At 37.9% G+C, this 19,961-nt stretch overlaps 1 protein-coding gene across 1 annotated transcript in view; it reads right to left on the bottom strand.

Moving 5' to 3' along the window:
- The window catches only part of HFM1 (helicase for meiosis 1), a 136,861-nt gene that overhangs the window by 33,798 nt on the left and 83,102 nt on the right, over positions 1–19,961 (bottom strand). Inside the window, exons 8-22 of the mRNA XM_080602814.1 lie at positions 13,893–13,991; positions 13,327–13,481; positions 11,703–12,024; positions 10,651–10,916; positions 9,741–9,788; positions 8,361–8,431; positions 7,070–7,202; positions 4,762–4,913; positions 4,314–4,391; positions 4,011–4,172; positions 3,367–3,567; positions 3,196–3,284; positions 2,557–2,600; positions 2,364–2,465; positions 89–234 (exon numbers count right to left, since the gene is read on the bottom strand). Of these exons, the coding sequence (XP_080458940.1) occupies positions 89–234; positions 2,364–2,465; positions 2,557–2,600; positions 3,196–3,284; positions 3,367–3,567; positions 4,011–4,172; positions 4,314–4,391; positions 4,762–4,913; positions 7,070–7,202; positions 8,361–8,431; positions 9,741–9,788; positions 10,651–10,916; positions 11,703–12,024; positions 13,327–13,481; positions 13,893–13,963 (2,040 nt within the window). The 5' untranslated portion in view covers positions 13,964–13,991. The remainder of the gene's footprint in view (positions 1–88; positions 235–2,363; positions 2,466–2,556; positions 2,601–3,195; positions 3,285–3,366; positions 3,568–4,010; positions 4,173–4,313; positions 4,392–4,761; positions 4,914–7,069; positions 7,203–8,360; positions 8,432–9,740; positions 9,789–10,650; positions 10,917–11,702; positions 12,025–13,326; positions 13,482–13,892; positions 13,992–19,961) is intronic.

Genomic DNA, 19,961 nt, shown 5'->3' with positions numbered 1-19,961 from the left:
ATAAATTTTTTGGTATTGTTGTTTCTTTGCCAATAGTTTCTAATTATCTGCCTATAGATAGCATCACCATAATACAGCATTAACTTACTTGAGGTCTTCCTGCTCTCCCAATCATTTGCAGAATATCAGTTTCACTGTACTCTTCAAACATCCCTCCAACATAGTGCATTGTGGATTTTATAACCACCAGGTGTGCAGGTAGGTTGACTCCCATAGCTAAGGTGCTAGTAGTAACTAGATCAGATTAAAGCATATTGACTTCAAGATGAATACCACTGAAACGTCTCACAGATAATAAATGAGCAGCAAATAAGTGCCTAATTTTCATTGCTAAGAGCTCTTGCTTCCCAGTAAACTCAGTGGAACTAAACTCATTTAGCACCAGAAATAATTAGACCTAGGACAGACATGTATTTGCATTAAAATAAAAGTATGTATCTGTTCATCTGCATTCAGTTATCATCAAGTATTCTTTACCAGAATACATCTGTTCAAAAGTGAATATTTAAATATTAAATGTTTAATTATTAAATACCTATTTAATTATTTTTATTTAAACATTCCTTCACAGATCATCCAGAATGCAATCTGTCTTCAATAAAGCACATACACACTGAAGAAACAAAATCCATAATTCTTCATGGATAGAAATTTGAATACAGAAATGTATTTATCTTCCTTCATAGTGACCAGTATCTTTAAGAATTTTTTTCAAGTCATCAGTCATTAGCATTATTTATACTCATGGCACCAAACCACAATCATCACCAATACTATCATAATACTTTACCAATACATACTCTCACATAGAAAAACACCAGCCAAGTTTGTTTACATGCAAATTATCTCCCTCTAATACTTTTAAATTTACTTTCTATAACAGATATATGGGGTGGCAGAAATTCAGCATGGAAAGTCAGCTATACAGGCCAACAGATACAACTATTCCACTAGAAAAACAAAATATTGTTAAACACACCAATTCTTTTCAGAAATGAAAGGAGAGCTATAATTAATGAGTCACAGGTACATCAGGAAAGAAGGATCCAATGTAAACTAATGGCACAGCCATTTCCTTTTGCAAGAATAATAGTGGTTTTCATACTGTCTAGATAGGCAAGCTGGAAGTCTGTTGGAGCAAAATGAACCACATAAAAAGTTGCAAGGAAAGTTTCTTACCAGTGCAATTCAATCTACAGTCCACATATATATACCCACTGTGAGTATACCTACACTCAAGACCTAAAACGCCTTCCCTTTGCAATACCTGTAAAAGTGTGTTAAAAACCTATCCCCCTTCACGTTCACAGACAGGAGGCAGAAAATGCCCACTTTCAGTTTCCCCTCAGTTGTATGAATGTATATAATTATAGTACCTCAGATGATTCTGAAATGTTCATACAAAACACACATTTCAAAGGACTCAAGTATCAATAAGCACCTTTGCATTCTTTTAGTGGTAGTCAATACGTACATACACTTTGCGTTGAGCAGTGGCACAGGGTCTCCTGTTCCTTTTGCTAAGAGCAATTGTAGAACCACTGTCTCCTGAGACTTCAGAAATGGCACAGCAGTTGGCAAAGCCATACACACAACTCCAGTACAGCAGATCACAAGAATACAGAGAGACTTTTTAATAGGATGGGTACTACAACTGGCAATTTTGCCAGATCATAGTAAAGGGATCTACCTTAATATTTCATAGTGAGTCAGGACTGTTGTACAGAAATGAAAAATCCATTAATCTTTCATTGTTGTACATGACCCACACAAGCAATTCGTCATAGAGCCTGAATTTCTGGATGTGAAAAGTGAAAGCCTGGACAAGATGAGACTATCAAGTCTCAAACAGATACCTTCTCATTCTACGTAACAGCAGGTGGAATCTTTCTTAGCAACCACCCTGTCAATCAAAACACCTTGCATGGGGGGCTTGAAAATGGAATCTTGCTTGTCTAAGAAGAAAAAAGTACAAGCGTATCTTCAGGGAACCACAGTTGCAAAAGACAAACCAAGAAAACATCATGTGAAAGCTGAAAAAGGACACAGTAGCAGAGGACTCCTTCTCAACAGGACTGCTCAGCAGTACTAGAATGAAATGGATCTAGGCCAGCCCTATAGAAACGTAAGAGCAAGGATGACCTTTGTGTGTGTTGAAAAGAAGGAAAGTTCTCTGGTTTTCCGTAATAATGTGTCTGTACACTCACAGAGTAGAAGTGCACGTGAAACATAATAACATCTTTTTCTGGATTTCACAAAGTAACAACGGAAACAGTAGAATCATAAAGTGTTCCCAATTCCAAACTACAGTCTTCTCAGAATACATTAACAACATTTTGACTTTCAAAGTTAAATTTACTTACAAAGTACTGGTAAATCTCCTACAGTAAAAGCTCCTTCAATTACTTTTCTGTCACACACCTCCATACCCGCATGATGATAAGCCACACCATACATTAAAAGATCTGATAATGAAATAATTATGTCCATTATTTGACTAAGTTTACTCAGGCAAATTTTCATTCACAAGGTAGAGAAGTGGTAGGTTATATTTACCTCTGAGCTTAGAATCTTTCAATGAATTTGCAGACCTCTGTAATCTACACAACAAAGAAAAAAAGCGCTTCAGAATCGCAAAGCAGATTCACTAACGTTGGCAGAATATGCAAAGAAGAGTGCATTCAAAATGCTAAGATAGAGGGTCACATGAAACAATACACAATTATGCCTTTTAAGGTTTTAAGATGTATTCCTTGATATGTACACTTATTTTACATACTTTCTCATAGTCCTAGTGCATTTGTGCTTTTTAAAGATGTTCTTAGTTTACAGCTACATGTTAGCCTATCAGAAGGATATCATCTTAAAAGAACTTTTTACCTATACATTCTTTGGATACTTATAACCACCACCTTTCCCAAAGCAAACAAACTGACTCTCTAGAGGAGCCACTGCACCCTTTCCAGCCCAGTCATCTTTCCAAGTTATAACATACAATCTAGCTCTGAACCAGATGCAGAAGGTGAAATCAGATATAAATACTGCTCGCAGAAATGCAAGTGAGAAACAGGGAAAGCAACAGAGACATATAGAGACATTCCTCTGCTAGAAACTGTATTAGGTCAACAGCTTCACAGATTTCACAAGTTTACTAGAACACATAAACATTTAATAAAAATTTCAATATAAAAATACCTTTGTTTCTGTTCTATACTTAATAGAAATTTGGCATCTTTTGAAAGAACAGAAGCGGCCTGCTGTACTCCTTTTCTTGTGGCACAAAACTGTAAGTAAGAAAATAGTTTTTTCTGAATCAACACTTTTCAGTAAGAAAATTATAAATGTGATTAAAAAAAGATGTTGTACCACAAGTGCTGGTTTTTGTTCAGAGTATGTTTGTATAACACTCGCTATCTTGTAGTTAAGAGTTAAGTCAAATTTGAATTCTGTCTGATTATCACTGCAAGGAAAACCAAGAACAATTTTGCGTAGCTTCACTGGTCGCTGATCCTCATCTATTTTCAGACATAGAGCAGGCATCTTACCATCTGAAAGCCATTCTGCAATCTTTAAAAAAGAAGAAACAGAATTTAAATTTAAATAGTAATTTTCTGCTTTTAATCATGCTCTGCTCTAACTGCATTATCCAGTAATTAACTTATCTTTTGCCACCTATAAACTATTAACACATTTCACATACTTTTATCATGAAAACCAGTGGAAGTTCTACTTTCTACTGAACCATTTTAATTTGGATTGAAATCTCAAGTCCGTTTAGATTTATATTAAAGACACAAATCACAGAAATCTGAAACAGAAGCATAGCCATACTTAGCTGATAGTTTTCTATGGCTGAAGGTCATTTATTAAGTTAACATCAACCACACAGCTGCCATTATCTGACAGCTTCAAAATGACAACTTTGGTATTGATATTGATTTAGAACTCTACTTATTTTTTATAAAATACAACTATATTAATTAAAATACTATTAAAATATTAACTCTTACATCTTCAGCATTTGGGATTGTTGCTGACACAGCTACAAATCTCAAGGGAGAAACAACGTCATGATTCTCTGAAAGACGCCAAAGAGAAGACTGAACAGTCCTCATCCGACTGACTACAACTTCTAATGTTGCACCACGGCTTTCATCCTTTATAACATGCACCTATTAGGAATTTTAAAACATTTGCAAAATATTTCTTGAGTTATACTCTATACATGTGTTAAATAAATGTTTTATTTTCTAACATGTTTCCTTTTATCTTCAGGAACAAAACCAGCATATAAATATCATTAATTTTCTTGCCTCATCAATTAGAAACAGTCGTACAAGCTGAACTATAGAGTTGTCTCTCCATCTTCTAGTCATGCTATCCCATTTTTCCTAGAGGATAAAAAAAGACAGGAGGAGAAAAATCTTTAAAAGGCCAGCATATGTCAGAGGTAGAGGACATGCAGGCATAACTAAACTTTAATAAATCTTTTAATTAAAACAGTTAAATTAAATCAAGCAAATGCCATGTATGTTTCATCTGACATATTATTATATGTTGTTTATATGAACCAGAAGCATGCACAACAGTTTGTAGGCAAGTACAAAGATCATAAAATTGTTCTGCAAATCACTACTCATTACAGAAAAAAAAAAAAAAAAGATCAGATGTGACAGCATACAATCAGACCACTAACGTCTGCTTATTCTAGTGGATTTTTTTTGTTTTGTTTTGTTTTTAAGAATTTGGACTGAAACCTACAGGTGTAGTGATAATAATGTGAGCGCGATGTATTTCAAATAAATCATCCATCACTGTATCTCCTGTCAGTTCCTTACAGTTGAGTCCTATAGGTCCAAATTTTTCTTTCCAGTCATCAAAACGCTGACTGCATAGAGCTTTTATTGGAGCCACTGAAAACAACACAAAATGATCAGTTACGTCATGAACACCAAATCTTCAACTGTATTGCTAAAAATGCTAAATGCAGGTGTCTTCTTGCATTTAATTCTTCAATTTTCAGCTTTGCTCCCCAAACCATAACATTCATAATTGGATGATTATCCTATCCCTTGTGTATACATCAATTTTGAGCTTTGGGCCACAGTTCTTCCGTATCAGCAATTGGAAACAGAACACTTTAATTAAGGTTATTTATGCCCTCTCTTAATCCTGATTTTTTCTTCAGTCCCATATGGAAACAATAAGCACTCAGCTATCAAAAGGTTTTCTCACAGACATAAGAAACCACAGGAAATATATCTTTTTAAATGAAAGATCATACAAATACCAAGCTTTTTCCTGTTTAGAATGATATGAGCACTCTGTATTCAAAGACAAAGAGGGGTTATAAATGAGAAACCATTCACAAGCAGGCAACAGAATACCAGAAGAAACAAAAAACTATCTAAACCACGTGTACAGTTAAGTGTAGTCAGTGTCATACCAGCTAACATGGGAGGTAGCAGCTCTGATGCTGGTCCTGATGAACAGACTCCTAAAACAATCTACTTTTTTTTTTTTTTCCCCTGGCCTGTAGATACATACTATACTTGTGCAGATGGAGGTTAATTTCTAGAAGACAGAAGTCATTCTCTACAAGGACCGATACTAGCAACACATGAAAGTCTATGCTGGATAGGTAATCTATAGGAAAAATGCAGTAACTTACGTAAAAAAAAAAAAAGAGAGAAAAAAATAGTGATCTACCAGTGATCTGAAAACAGCGGTAATAAAATAGATCTTGTAGTTATGGCTACTTAGAGCCACTGGAATGTGATCCATTTCTGTTAGCTGACAACTGATGCACAAGATGAAGAGATTTGAAGAACCAGTTTCTGCTACAGAAAGAGGTGTAAAACCTCATAAGATTACCAATGGCCTGTACAGAAGCAGAAATCACTAGCTCCAGAAAACTGATAAAGCTAGCAGCAAGTAGCTCATAAAATTGCCAGAGTAATCTTCTGCTAGCTATGAGGCAGAATGCAAGAAACTAGTAATTGCTCCCTAAAATTCAGCCACCAATCCTTAGCACGTGTTAAGGTTATCAACTCTAATTTACAGAACTACCACAAGCTAATTCACATACATTGGACCACAGACAAATTGGCTACTGGATAATCCTCCAGCAGTACATACTCTGATTAACACCTCCGTTCCAATATTCACAAAAACAGGCGCATCTTTTTCTTCATCGTTGTTGTACCAGGAAAGGTCAGCAGATCTAATTCCACCAGCAGATAAACACTTCCTTACTGAAAATTCTAACCTGCCTATTAGCATCACTTCTACCAATGCAATTAAGTCTTAGAGCACACTGAAGTGCTTCACCTTGCTATGCTCAGAGAAACTACAGTATGTCTGTTTATAAAAAAATCTCTTTACAATACACAGTAAACTCTGTGTAAATACTAGCATTATTGTAAGGATTTGAACTCACTGAAATTTAAAAAAGACTACAAACAAAGCTGAAACATTTGTAAAATAAAGATTAAACATTAATAGCAAGACTAACAAATATATAACTGTATGAATTAACTAACATTGGGACAAAACCACCCATCTCATCTGCTTTACATGATACAAATGTAGTTCTCCAGGAAGAAAAAGTATAATGGTCTACAGATGTGACTCCCTTCAAGTATTTTCATTAGTTTCTATATAGATCAATTAAAACTCATGAAGACCATGGCTCTGTTGCCTTTGAACTAGTAGACAGAAAGCAACAGCATGAAACCTTGCCAGATAAGCAAATGTTGGAAAAAATAATTCTTTTATCAGAGCAACTGACAGGTACACAAAAGATGCTGCTTCAGCTCAGGCTCTGACAAGAATTTGGTTTAGTTTCCTTTGTTTACTTCTCTTTTTTTCCAGGTATATCTTGCTTTCCCAGAGGACAAACTCTTTACAATATTTCTATTTGTCTAAGCAGTGGTGACCACTACAATTATACAGTGCTGTTACGTAAGTAGTTTCAGTATTATTAAAACACTCAATCCAGATCTCCATGCTTACAGAACGACATTTTCTACTGCTGTCATCAAAATGATTAAAGCTGCATAATACTTACTGTAAACAATTTTAATATTTAACCAAGGCATTGGGGCTTCCATAAGTAATCTGGTAATAGCTAGTTCAAACATTACAGTTTTTCCAGAGCCAGTTGGAGCACAAATCACAAAATTTCTATCTGTGTAAAGAAGCTAGGAAAGAATGGCATAGAAGTAAATACAACGCAGCTATCCACTGTACCTATCTATACATTCCAAAAACATTGTCTAGGTGAAAAAGACACAAAATACATTGATAGCTGGTAGTTCTTTAATGTGTTTTGTATTAGATATGGACTTTAAATTACAACAAGAGAAAGAATGTCTTTTGCTACGCAACTGTCATGGAAACGTAAATGAGTGACACTAACAGTACTGCTAAACAATTGTTTGCAGGAATTACCATTATTCTTTATCTACAGTTCCATTTCTTCAATGCTCACACACATACACACAAAAATCAATGATATACGAATATGAAATCTTTGCTGATTTTTGTTAAATAATCATTTGTAACATTCACTGCGTATCAAACAACAGAGAAATTCTAACAAGCTGAATCTTTCAAGCTCAACCAGTAAAAAAGGTATGACCGTTATCTTTTTAATATGATGACTTTTCTTTCTAACTTCATCTCTTATGTAAGTGGTAGGCAAACCTTGTCCTTCCTTGTTCTTTGCAAACAAGTTTATATTTAGAAGTACTAAAACATAAGCCACTCCATTTTTTCCCCAAAATGATTGACAACTGTTCCTAGAATAACAGAAAATCACCGCTGTAAGCAAAATTTACTGTTGTTATAGTTACTACAAAAAAAAAAGTAATGCAAGATTATTTTACAGGCCAATATGGTGTATAAACCTCACTGATGAGATTCTGATTTCCCCTCTCTCTGCAAAACCTATAACACAATCTTCCTCAAATTGGTTGCTTTCAAAATAAGTTTGGGGTTTTAAAGAAAAAGTATAGTTAATAAAAAGAAAGGATGGACAAATACCACTTTTCCAAAAGAACATCCTTCTCTAAAGATCTGCTTAATTTTCCTTTGAAAATAATTTAAAATACTGGCAATCTGTATGTGTAAGGATACGTGTAATTCACAACTTCACACAAATGCATTTGAGGAAGACATTTTAAGAAGTTCTTCTCTTCTCTCTGCTATGTGCAATCCTGTTTACCTATTCCAGGAAGAGACTTGAAATATATTGTACTTTTCTAACCCCTTTTAAGTTCTAAAGTTTCATTTACATTTAGACAATATATTTATCTACAAAGTACTACTTGCAGCTGCAGCAAACATTTCATACTTACATCATCCAAAGCTTTAGACTGTGCATAGTTAAAATATGGAAACTCCTTAAAAATACTTCTAAATTGGGTCGCTTGAGAGCATTAAGGAAGTGAAAACAACTGAGTGAACATTATAAAATTTCTTTTAGAACTGTGAAATGCATGCCTATCTTGCAATTTAAATGCAAATTTAAAAAACATGACACAAACTTTAACTGATACAAGATTGTCAAAAAAATACCAGAAAGTAACTTATTAAATGATTTAATATCTTCATTTGACTCTTGGTGTGCCAAATATTTCACTTCATGGAAAAAACAAAACAAAACAAACCACTCCTTATTTGAGAGGTCTCAAATACCATGAAATTGAGGTCTCAAAATACCATGAATTGAGAACCTTCTCCCTGCAATAAGTTGCATGGAACGGCATACAATTATGACATGTGAAAGCATTTGAAAGAGCAAGCAGAGCACAGCTGTTAACGTACCTGAAGTACCAACTGCCACATTATATTTGTAATATAACACGTTAATCAGCGTAATATTGTTTACCCAGTTATAACTGTAGTAAAGAAATTCACCTACAATCTCTTAATGCTGATAGTGCTATTAAAGGTATTTTCAACTGCTAATATTGTGTATTTTCCAGACAAAAGCATTTTTATCTAAAATACAAGTAAGAGGAAAGAGGGCATTGTTTCTTTACAATCCAAACAAATGAGCTGATCCTTGTCCGGACTTGCACTGAAGCCACACAAGCAGACTAATCGCAACCATCCGATCAGGCTGTGGATGCAAACACAGTCGGACATAACACCAACAGTAACAAAAACAATGAACAGCTGAGGCCTTAAAAAGATGTTATATTCATTTTAAAAGACTCAAAAAAAAAAAAAAGAAAAGAAAGGAGCAATAAAAGAAAATAATGAAATAAAACCAGAAAAAAGTAAAGGTGAGCAAGGATTTTTTAAAAAGGCTTCTCTAAAATTATCCCTCTAAATAAATGACCCCTTATCAAAAAGAGGAACTTTAACTATCTGCAATTGGCAACATCAGAACAACTGAGTACTTACTTGTTTTGGAAATTATGTCAATTCTTACCAAACTAAAAATTTTACATTTTAAAAATAAGTAATTTTGAGGATAAAATGTACATGTTTGAAATAAGAATAAATTTGCTTCGTGATGAGTGATCTATTTATAAGTTGTTCTACTTTCATTCTAGCTTTGGAGGTCCCAGGCATAAATTCCCATTCGACTCCTAGCATTATGTTACAATTCAAAACTATTACAGTATAATGCATGAGTTCCTATGGCTACAAACTAACCACTATAATTTTGTAAATGTAGAATCATTGTAATAAATTCAATAAATCAGATACAGCAAATAAAAGGATACGTATTTCTGTAACAGCCCTCAACATTTCCAAATTTCTTCCTGTAGTTCCTAAAAGAAATTAAAGTAGTTAAGTTTATAAAAATAGATTTCATTGTTCTCAACCAATATCCATGAAAAATATCTTCCTAACTCTAAGCTGTGCATTCTGTGAGGAGCTACAAGGCTGCATCAAAGCAGAGGTGATAAAGAAGCTGATAGGACAGGGAGAACATAGGCTTGTTATTTGAAAGGACCATGTTGGTGGCCCTTTGTTGAACTCACTCCAGTTTCAGGATGTCTTGCTTGTACCAGAGGCCCAAAATGCCTCTTAATGCAGTACCTAGACATCTGAGAAATGTAGCAAAAGTTATGCAAACTGAACAAAGTTCTTGAGGTGCAGCTTTACCATAGCTGAATAGACCAGGACACTGTCGGCCTTATTACTGCTGGGGCACACTGCTGGCTCACATTCGTTTTGTTTGCCAGGCCCCAGGCACTTTTCCACCTGAATTTCTAAAAAAAGTATTCTATCACTTCATCAAAATTCTCACCACTTTCCTCCATTTTTCCTATTTAATCTAGAAAGATACAAGTGTGAACAACATGACTAATAAACAATCCGTTTTTAATGAAGATGAGACTATTCACTGTATCAAGGGACCAGGCTGCTCCTTTTCAAATTGTTTAGGAACAGACTTGGAGTGACACTTTCAAAAAGGTCCAAGACTTGGCGCTTTGGAAAACGTAACTCTTCTTCATAAACTGCTTACACAGCACATATTAAGCAACAACACACTTAAGTTCCTTAGAACTGTAATATCATTTATCTATATTTAATCAATTACCTTAATTTGAGCTGGCAGGAAAAGGTTCTTCACTCTTTACCTCGATCAGTGGACTATTTTTTTTTTAACAGAGCAATAATAATTACCTGTCATATCCAGAATCCTTGAAGCACTAGGAAGTGATTTTATTTTAAATCCAATTTTAGATGCAATGTTCCCATCATTTACCCTATGTAGGGTAAAATCTGAGTCTGTAGTTATTGGAGTATGATGATTTATTCTCCACACATCTTCTTTTCTCACTTCTGTCATGTTTTCACTTGTATTAAGGTAAGTATCAACTTGTTTCATATCCACTGAACTATCTTTAAATTCTGTATTTTTATACATAAAATCAGACAGTTTAAATAAGCTGCAAAAGATGCAGGATATTTATTACTTTGTTGTATGCTACACAGTTTCTCTAGTATTTGAAAAATATACATATTTATATAAGAAACACAACCAGTAAGATACAATCATAAGAAAAGTTTGGAAACAATTTTAGTTGATCTGACACTCTTCTACCCAAAGAAGACTCCATTCAATACACATTTTAACTTTACTTTAATTCCAGAAAATAAAAATAAATAAATAAAAAAGAAACTCCCTGTCCAGATGGGCTCTGAATCCCAATAGCAGATTAACTGTCAATCACTGCATAATTAAAAACAATAGTGACGTACAAGTTCTGAAGACCGAGAAGAGCTGTGCATAGAAGAGAAGTTAATCTGCAAAACCTCATCTTTCAGGCAGTACTGAAATCACATTGAGAACTGCCCAAAGTATTCCTGGTTGGCTGACCTGTGCTCTGAAAAGCACGTGATCTCAGTCTTCTCGCTTTTTACCAAGTACATAAAGAACTCCAAATGGTATTTTGAAGAACCTGTATTATTTATCAATTTATTAAAAATGTATATATAAAAAACATATCTCATCCTTACCTTTCTCGTAAAAGAGGCTGAACTCAGGAGACATTTATTACAGTACTACAATATTGTCAAAAGCAAACATCTTTTTTCCTTACTCTGAAAAGACTTAGTGTCTGAAGCCCTGTTAAAGTACTGAAGGATCAAAACCTCTGCATTTGACAAATACACCTAAAACAATAATACAATTCTGACAGTTGATGATTTATCAGAATTGACTAGAAGCATACCTTTTTCTTAACGTTGAATGGACACTCTCATCATCACCACTTTCTGGAAAATTAATTAAGATTTTACTCTGTGAAAAATTTGCATCAGGTTGCTGACAAATCCCTGTTCCTCTTTTATACTTATCTTGGTCAGGAGAGAGAAACAATGAAACCATTTTTAGACTTTCACGCTGAAAATTTATTTTCTCTCTTTCTCCTACACTTAGTTGGAGCATTCCTTTTCCAGAGACTATGCCAAAACGAACAGATGCTGGAGATTTATCATTTACATCCTCAGTGTTACTCCTGTGTTGTTGTATAAACTTCTGGTGCTTTATCCCTCCTATGATAGACAAAAAATTATTATTTCTATTAATATTCACTCACATTCCTATACATATTCATTTCATTAAACATCTTCCACGTAGATTTGTTGTAGCCAAGTTCACATATATTACCTGAACTTATTCTCCTATCTTATTGCAAGAACTTTATATTTTATGACCAGTGCTGACAAATGCAATACATATCTTGTAAATTAAAAAGTTATAAAAATAGGACCACTTTCTCTGTTAACTATACAAGGTAATGGAGCAAAGCTATTCCTCAGAACTACACAGTAGATTAAAACTACTTCTAGACAACAGTCACAACTCCTAATGAAGTCAGTGAAAGTCAGTTTCATAGTCATCTTAGTTACTGATCGTGACTTGTAGGGTTAGTTCTGAGTAGGATCAGTGTCCTGATCTGACTAGCCATACAAGCAAGAGGCAACAGCAGAAATGACCAATTGGAAGCAGCTGTATTAAACAGCCTTCACTTAAATTTGCTAATCTTTTAACCATATTCTTACAGTTCAGAGTATGTATAAAATTCATTAAGAAAAATACAGTTCATCACCATTTTCTGTTAATTTCAGTGTTATATGTCTAGAAACTTAAAATTACAGTGGCCTGTTTGGTGCTTTCCACAAACATCAAAAAGCTTACTTGAATAAGTAGTTCTTGATGGGATTTGCTCTTGCGTATAGCAAGAAAAAAACCACAACTCTATTTTAATAATATAATACCTAAATAGAGAATATCGTAAATCAGCACAGCAGCTAAGAAATGCAGAAATCTAGTTGACAGTGATAAAGCAATGACATACTTTAAAAAAAATTCCTTAAGGTGATTATGAATATTTAGATGGATGGCATACTGCACTTAGCAGCAATGAATGACCACCTCCAAATTTTGCCTCCTGAACAGCAATTTAGAGGGGGGGAGAAGGAAGTTAGGTCCCCTCTGTGTCTTGATGGGAATCAGGTCATCAGGTGCACATGCTGCACTATGTTCTTGCAGTCGCTTCTCATCTTTCCATGAATCATCATAACACACAGTGGAGTAGCCAAAATTTTGACCATACTGCATATGCTGCCCACTTCTGCACAGTGACCTTGTAGCCTTAAAATGCCCAAAGAGGACGGCTAATATTCCAGACCTTTTCTATGAACAAGACCATCACTCTGAACTAAAATATATTATTTGTCTATATTCACATACCTAGAATACTTCATATTTCACAGCATTAAAATAAAGAGGAGGAATTATCTATCAAGCTAATTATTTGTCAAATCATGCAGAAAGAACGTCATATATTTTACCCATATGATTGCTGGCTGTGCTTTTTTCCAGCTCCCTCTGCAACTCATTTTTTTCCAGCTCCCTCTGTAGCTCCTCTGCTGCTGGAATTTCAGCAATAACTGGAGCAGGTGCGATATACCAAATGTTTGACTCTTCTTTTTCTAGATCTCTCTCTCTAACATAAAAATGCAAGGTACAATCATTCTTTAAGACCCTCCACATCTAGCTTAAAATTACTAGTCATAAACAACCTACTGTTTCTCCTGCTTAAAAAAAAAAAAAAAAGCTTTTTAATTAGTGTGATTTTTAATCTTTTATTCATGGTAAATTTAAGATACAAAACTTCTGCTAATCCATATTTTTTATAGCCAGAAGATATACCTGCATTATTCAAACCTCAATATACTTAAAAATGTATATATATTTCAAAGTATGGGTTGGGAACTAAGCAACTTCTAGCCCCGAATTTCTATTTAGAGACTGAAAAGGGAAAAGGAAACAACAGCAACAACAAAAAGTTGTAAAATGATTCACAGTCGGGAAATACTTGGGAAATAATTATATATATTTAAAAGTAAAGATTTACCTTTTTTTTGCATCTGGTCTTTCATAAAATAAATTATCCAATGAAAAGACCACGTCAGAAGATTTGAACATTTTTAGATCAAATATCAAGTCTTTTAATCTGTAAAAGACAGCACAAAAAAACTGTGAAAATGAAATGCCTAGAATTGGACCTGTATAACGAACATAAAGCTCATTAGTGATACAGGTGCCAATATTTCTTTTCTAGATTTATTTTTGCTTTTAGGGCTCTTGACTGTACCCTTAATGATGTTTCATAAAGATAATCTCTCTCATGATAAAATATGGATCCTATTAACTATGACCAAAAAATCCTTTAGGACAGCACTGTAAAAAACCTATATATTACCATGATATGTCAGGAGGGAAAAAAATGCGTAATACTGAAGATCCAGATAGAGATGGTGTTAAATTATTTCATTTCTAAGAATAATGTTGAAATTTGTTTAAACATCTGCAGACTATGTTTTCTCAAATTGTTTCTATTTCGATGGAAAAATATACCATTTATTTTAGGATTAGATTCTGTCATTTTTACAAAATAAATAAATGGTTCTATTATCTAAAAAAATAATAATAATTTGAATTTACAAGCAAATCAGACTGTTTTTTTAATCCTTTATGCAAATTGCTTACCTGGATAATTAGACTATGGGCCCAACTCCTTAATGTTAATGGAGGATTCTGAAACATCAGGACCAGAGATTACCGGTTTTAAACACACACAGGTGTGCCCAGATTGAAGAGCTGCTCAGCCAGGTAGCAGAGATTCGGGAGGAGGTGAGCAGGCTCAGGAGCATCAGGGAGTCAGAGAGGGAAATTGACTGGTGGAGGTGTACTCTGCCCTCTCTGAGACAAGACTCACAAGCCTGCCACAGCACAAATGTCTCCTGCTACACAGAAGACAAAAGTTCCCTCATCCCGCCAGGCAGTAGGAGACCTAGGCCAAGGGGGGAACGGAGGCAGGTTCCTGTTCGGGGTGGTAGGTGAGTCCTGTCCCTGCCCACCTCACCTTCCCATCTACCCTTATATAACAGGTATGAGGGTCTAGAACACGACAGTCAGAACAACGAAGTAGACAAAAGCCCATCCCAGTTGGAGAGGATGCCTAAAGCAAGGCAACCTACCCCCCACATTGCTACATCAACTGTCAAAAAAGAAAGAAGGGTTATTGTCATGGGGAACTCCCTTTTGAAAGGGACAGAGGGCCCAATATGCCGACCGGACCCAACCCGCAGGGAAGTCTGTTGCCTCCCTGGGGCTCGGGTGAGAGACTTCGCTAAGAAAGTCAAGCGCCCACCGAGCCCACCAAGTACTACCCGCTACTGGTCTTTCAGGCTGGTAGTGACGAGGTAGCAACGAGAAGTCCAAGAGCGATCAAAAGGGACTTCAGGGCTTTGGGGCGACTACTTAAAGGATCAGGGGCATAGGTTGTGTTTGCCTCTGTCCTTCCGATAGGGGGGATCGATGCCGACAAACAGACTCATCACATTAACACGTGGCTTCGGGACTGGTGCAACCAGCAGAATTTCGAGTTTTTCGATCACGGGAAGCTCTATGCGACACCAGGCCTGCTGGCACCAGATGGGATGTGCCTCTCTCTGAGAGGGGTAAGGATTTTTGCTCAGGAGTTGGCAGGGCTGATAGATAGGGCTTTGAACTAGAGTCAAATGGGGAGGGGGATAAAACCAGGCATGCCAGTGATGAGCTAAGGGACGGTGTGCTAGAATCAGAGGGACTGTGTGCTAGTGAGGCCCTTCGGTCGGCTCCACAAGGTGCTGCGTGTAGGGAGGCACATTTGAAGTGCTTCTACACAAATGCACGCAGTATGAGGAATAAAACGGATGAACTAGAAGTCTTGGCCCAGTCCCGCAGCTACGACATCATCGGCATAAGCGAAACCTGGTGGGATGAGTCCTGTGGCTGGTGTGTTGCAATAGATGGTTACAGGCTCTTCAGGAGGGACAGGCACGGTAGGCGAGGTGGTGATGTATGTGAAGCATGGGCTGGACTGTGTGGAACTTCCAGTTGGCGATGGCAAAGTTGAGAGCCTCTGGAAAAGGATTAAGGGACGAACAAATAAAGGGGATGTCGTTGTGGGAGTCTATTACAGACCACCCGGCCAGGACGACAACGCCGATGAATTATTCTTTGCAGAACTAAGAGATGCCTCGAGATCAACTCCCCTCGTCCTAATGGGGGATTTCAACTTGCCAGACGTCAACTGGGATCCCCACACGGCTGACACGAGCAAGTCCAGGAGGTTCATAAAGCACCTAGAGGATAACTTCTTGGTGCAGGTGCTAAGAGAGCCAACTAGGAAAGGTGCCCTCCTAGATCTGTTGCTGGAGAACAGAGAGGATCTTGTGGGAGATGTGGCAATTGGCGGCCGTCTCGGTCACAGTGACCATGAAGTGGTTGAGTTTAGAATTCATGGTGACAGAAGGAAAACTGCCACCAAAACTTCAGTCCTGGATATGGGGAAAGCAGACTTCAGGCTGCTCAGAGAACTAGTCAGCAAGGTCCCCTGGGAAACTGCTTTTGAAGGCACTGGCGTCCATCAGTGCCGGTCAATCTTTAAGCACTGCCTCCTAAAAGCACAAGATCAGGCAATTCCAAAATATCAGAAGTCAGGCAGGTGGGGCAGAAGGTCAGCCTGGCTGACCAGTGATCTTCTACTGGAGCTTAGGCGAAAAAAGAAAGTGTACAGCTGCTGGAAGGAGGGTCAGGCGACGAGGAAGGAATACAGGGATGCTGTTCGTGTTTGTAGGGAAAAAATTCGTGTGGCCAAAGCCCAACTAGAGTCGAAGCAGGCCATGTCTGTGGGAGACAATAAAAAAGGTTTTTTTAGATATGTGAACAGGAAAAGGAGAACCAAAGAAAACACAGGTCCGCTACCAGATGGGGAGGGTCTCCTCACAGACAATGACATAGGCAAAGCAGAGACGTTTAATGCCTTCTTCACCTCTGTCTTCAACACCGATGATGGGCTTCGGGACCCAGGGTGCCCTGAGCTGGAGGACCATGACGGTGGGAAGGACAAACTCCCAACCGACCCTGAACGTGTGCGGGATTTGCTACTCCACCTGGATCCATACAAGTCCATGGGTCCGGATGGGATTCATCCCAGGGTGCTTAAAGACCTGGCTGACGTCATCACAGGACCTCTCTCAATTATTTTTCAACGATCTTGGGAATCTGGAGAGGTCCCATTGGACTGGAAGCTGGCAAATGCTGTGCCAATTTTCAAGAAGGGTAAGAAAGAAGACCCTAGCAGTTACAGGCCTGTCAGTCTCACGTCAGTGCCTGGTAAAATTATGGAGAGGAAGATCCTTGAAGTTACTGAAGCGCACCTGGGGGACAATGCAGTCATTGGTCCCAGCCAACAGGGGTTCACGAGGAGTAGGTCCTGCCTAACAAATTTGATTTCTTTTCATGATAAGATCACCCATCTAGTCGATCAAGGGAAACCAGCTGATGTGATCTTCTTGGACTTCAGCAAAGCTTTTGACACGGTTTCCCACAGGATCCTACTGGACAAAATGTCCAGCATACAGCTAAACAAAAACATCATACGATGGGTGAGCAATTGGCTGACGGGCAGGGCTCAAAGGGTTGTGGTAAATGGGGCCACATCTGGCTGGCGGATGGTCACCAGTGGGGTCCCTCAAGGCTCCATTTTAGGGCCACTTCAATGTTTTTATAAATGATTTGGATGTAGGACTAGAATGTGTTTTGAGCAAATTTGCCCACGACACCAAACTTGGAGGAGTTGTGGACTCGGATGAGGGTGGAAAGGCCTTGCAGAGAGATCTGGACAGATTCGAGAGCTGGGCGATCACCAACCACGTGAAGTTTAACAAAAGCAAGTGCCAGGTCCTGCACCTGGAACGGGGCAACCCTGGCTATACGTACAGACTGGGCGACGAGACGCTGGAGAGCAGCCCCGCAGAGAGGGGTCTGGGGGTTGTGGTTCACAGCAAATGGAATATGAGCCAGCAGTGTGCCCTGGCAGCCAGGAGGGCCAACCATACCCCAGCACGCATCAAGCACGTCATTGCTAGTCGGTCGAGGGAAGTGATTGCCCCTCTCTACTCTGCGCTGGTGCGGCCTCACCTCGAGTACTGTGTGCAGTTCTGGGCACCACAGTACAAAAAGGACATTAAACTGTTCGAGAGCGTCCAGAGGAGGGCGACGAAGATGGTGAAGGGCCTAGAGGGGAAAACATATGAGGAGCGGCTGAGGTCACTGGGCCTGTTCAGCCTGGAGAAGAGGACGATGAGGGGGGACCTCATCGTAGTCTACAACTTCCTCACGAGGGGGAGTGGAGAGGCAGGTGACCTATTCTCTGTAATCACCTTTGATAGGACCCGCGAGAACGGTGTTAAGCTGAGGCAGGGGAAGTTTAGGCTGGACATCGGGAAGAGGTTCTTCACCGACAGGGTGGTCGCACACTGGAACAGGCTCCCCAGGGAAGGAGTCACTGCACCAAGCCTGTCTGAATTTAAGAAGCGATTGGACTGTGCCCTTAGTCACATGGTCTAAACTTTTGGGCAGATCTGTGCGGTGCCAGGAGTTGGACTTGATGATCCTTATGGGTCCTTTCCAACTTGGGATATTCTGTGATTCTATAATAAAAGTATTTTTAATTTAGCACCAACTCTAGGCATTAGGTGTGTTTGCTTTATGTAGTTGCATTGAGGAGTTCCATACCTCTTAATTTTGCTTAAGGATGGATTCAAAAATCAAAGTTCTTACAAAAGAATGCCACAGAAAGGATCTTAGAGTCAAGATCTTAGGTTCACTGAAATAAATAGTAAAATACTAAATCAAGTTCAGCATTTCAGAAATCCCAATAAATGAAGAATCCAGTGATAAATAAACCTATAGCAAACCCATATTCCTTACCTACAGAGATAAAGACAACACATTTTTTTTTGCTCCAGCATTTCATTGGTAACATGAAAAAAAAATCTTTTAGAGTCTGTTGCAAATAGAATTCAGGTTTGCTTAATTACTGTATACTGTCACTTGTGAATCAAAATTTTAAAAATACTTTTCTTCCACAGAGCTGTGAAACTTCAAACATTCCATAGAAATGTTTCAAATTTAAAACAGAAAACATTTCACAATATGAGCAGAATATACAGCATATAATCAGAAATGTGACTACAGTGAGGAAGATGGATTCTAGAACTTCAAACAAAAAAAAAGTCAATGTCCCCTTTACGGTCCCTGTCAGAGCAAGTCTGTAACACTTCTGCAAATGTCTGCCATTCCCCAACACCAGACTTTGCCATTTTTCCCAACTCTACCAGCAAAGTTGACTCCAGCAGCACCAGTATTAGAAAACACACTAATCTAACAAAGCTGGTTAATTCTGCCACCATTCTATTGCACACTTTAAATGCCTGTAATCTAAAGCAGGAGTCGCCTGGTTGGGGTATCAGTAGTGCAGCAGAAAGCATCCATCAGTCCCATCAAGCTGCAGCTACTCAGGCAGTAATTATCTGTGTGAAGGGCCACTGAAGAATTAACAACCGCTCCACTAGCTCTAATGAGCAGTAAACACTGCACACCAGCATGATGGTTTTCATACCCCAAGTAGAGAATCTGCGAACTATGGTTACACAACACCATTTGCATATTTCGTCTTTATGCTTTCCACCCTCGAGCAGTCTTTGTTATTCATGATATTTCAACTCCCGGGCCCTTCAGGCCCCCACTCTGTACAAATACTTTATTCTTTGACTGACTTCCTTAATTCCAATTGTTTTATGGTTTAAATGAAAATGATACAACATGCCACGGTCATCCCAAGAGACTGAAAAATCCTGGCTTAACACTCCTTTATGCAGTTTTGTATTTGTCCATAGGCTGTCAAATAGGACACTCCCCTCAGAATCCAGAACCAAGAAACTGTGAAAAGTCTCTGGCTTTTCTACATGGAAAAAAAAAAAAAAAAAAAAAGTCTCCAAGAACATTTTTTCATATACACTGTTTGATAGCACAGGGAAAACGCATATTCAGGACAGCAGAATGAGATGTGTAGGTGTTTGCAGGAACAGCA

Source organism: Anser brachyrhynchus, assembly GCF_964034855.1.
Source record: "Anser brachyrhynchus genome assembly, chromosome: 8".
NCBI classification, from domain to species: domain Eukaryota; kingdom Metazoa; phylum Chordata; class Aves; order Anseriformes; family Anatidae; genus Anser; species Anser brachyrhynchus.
Note: the sequence above shows the minus strand (reverse complement) of the source record. Positions and strands in the feature narration are given on the sequence as shown.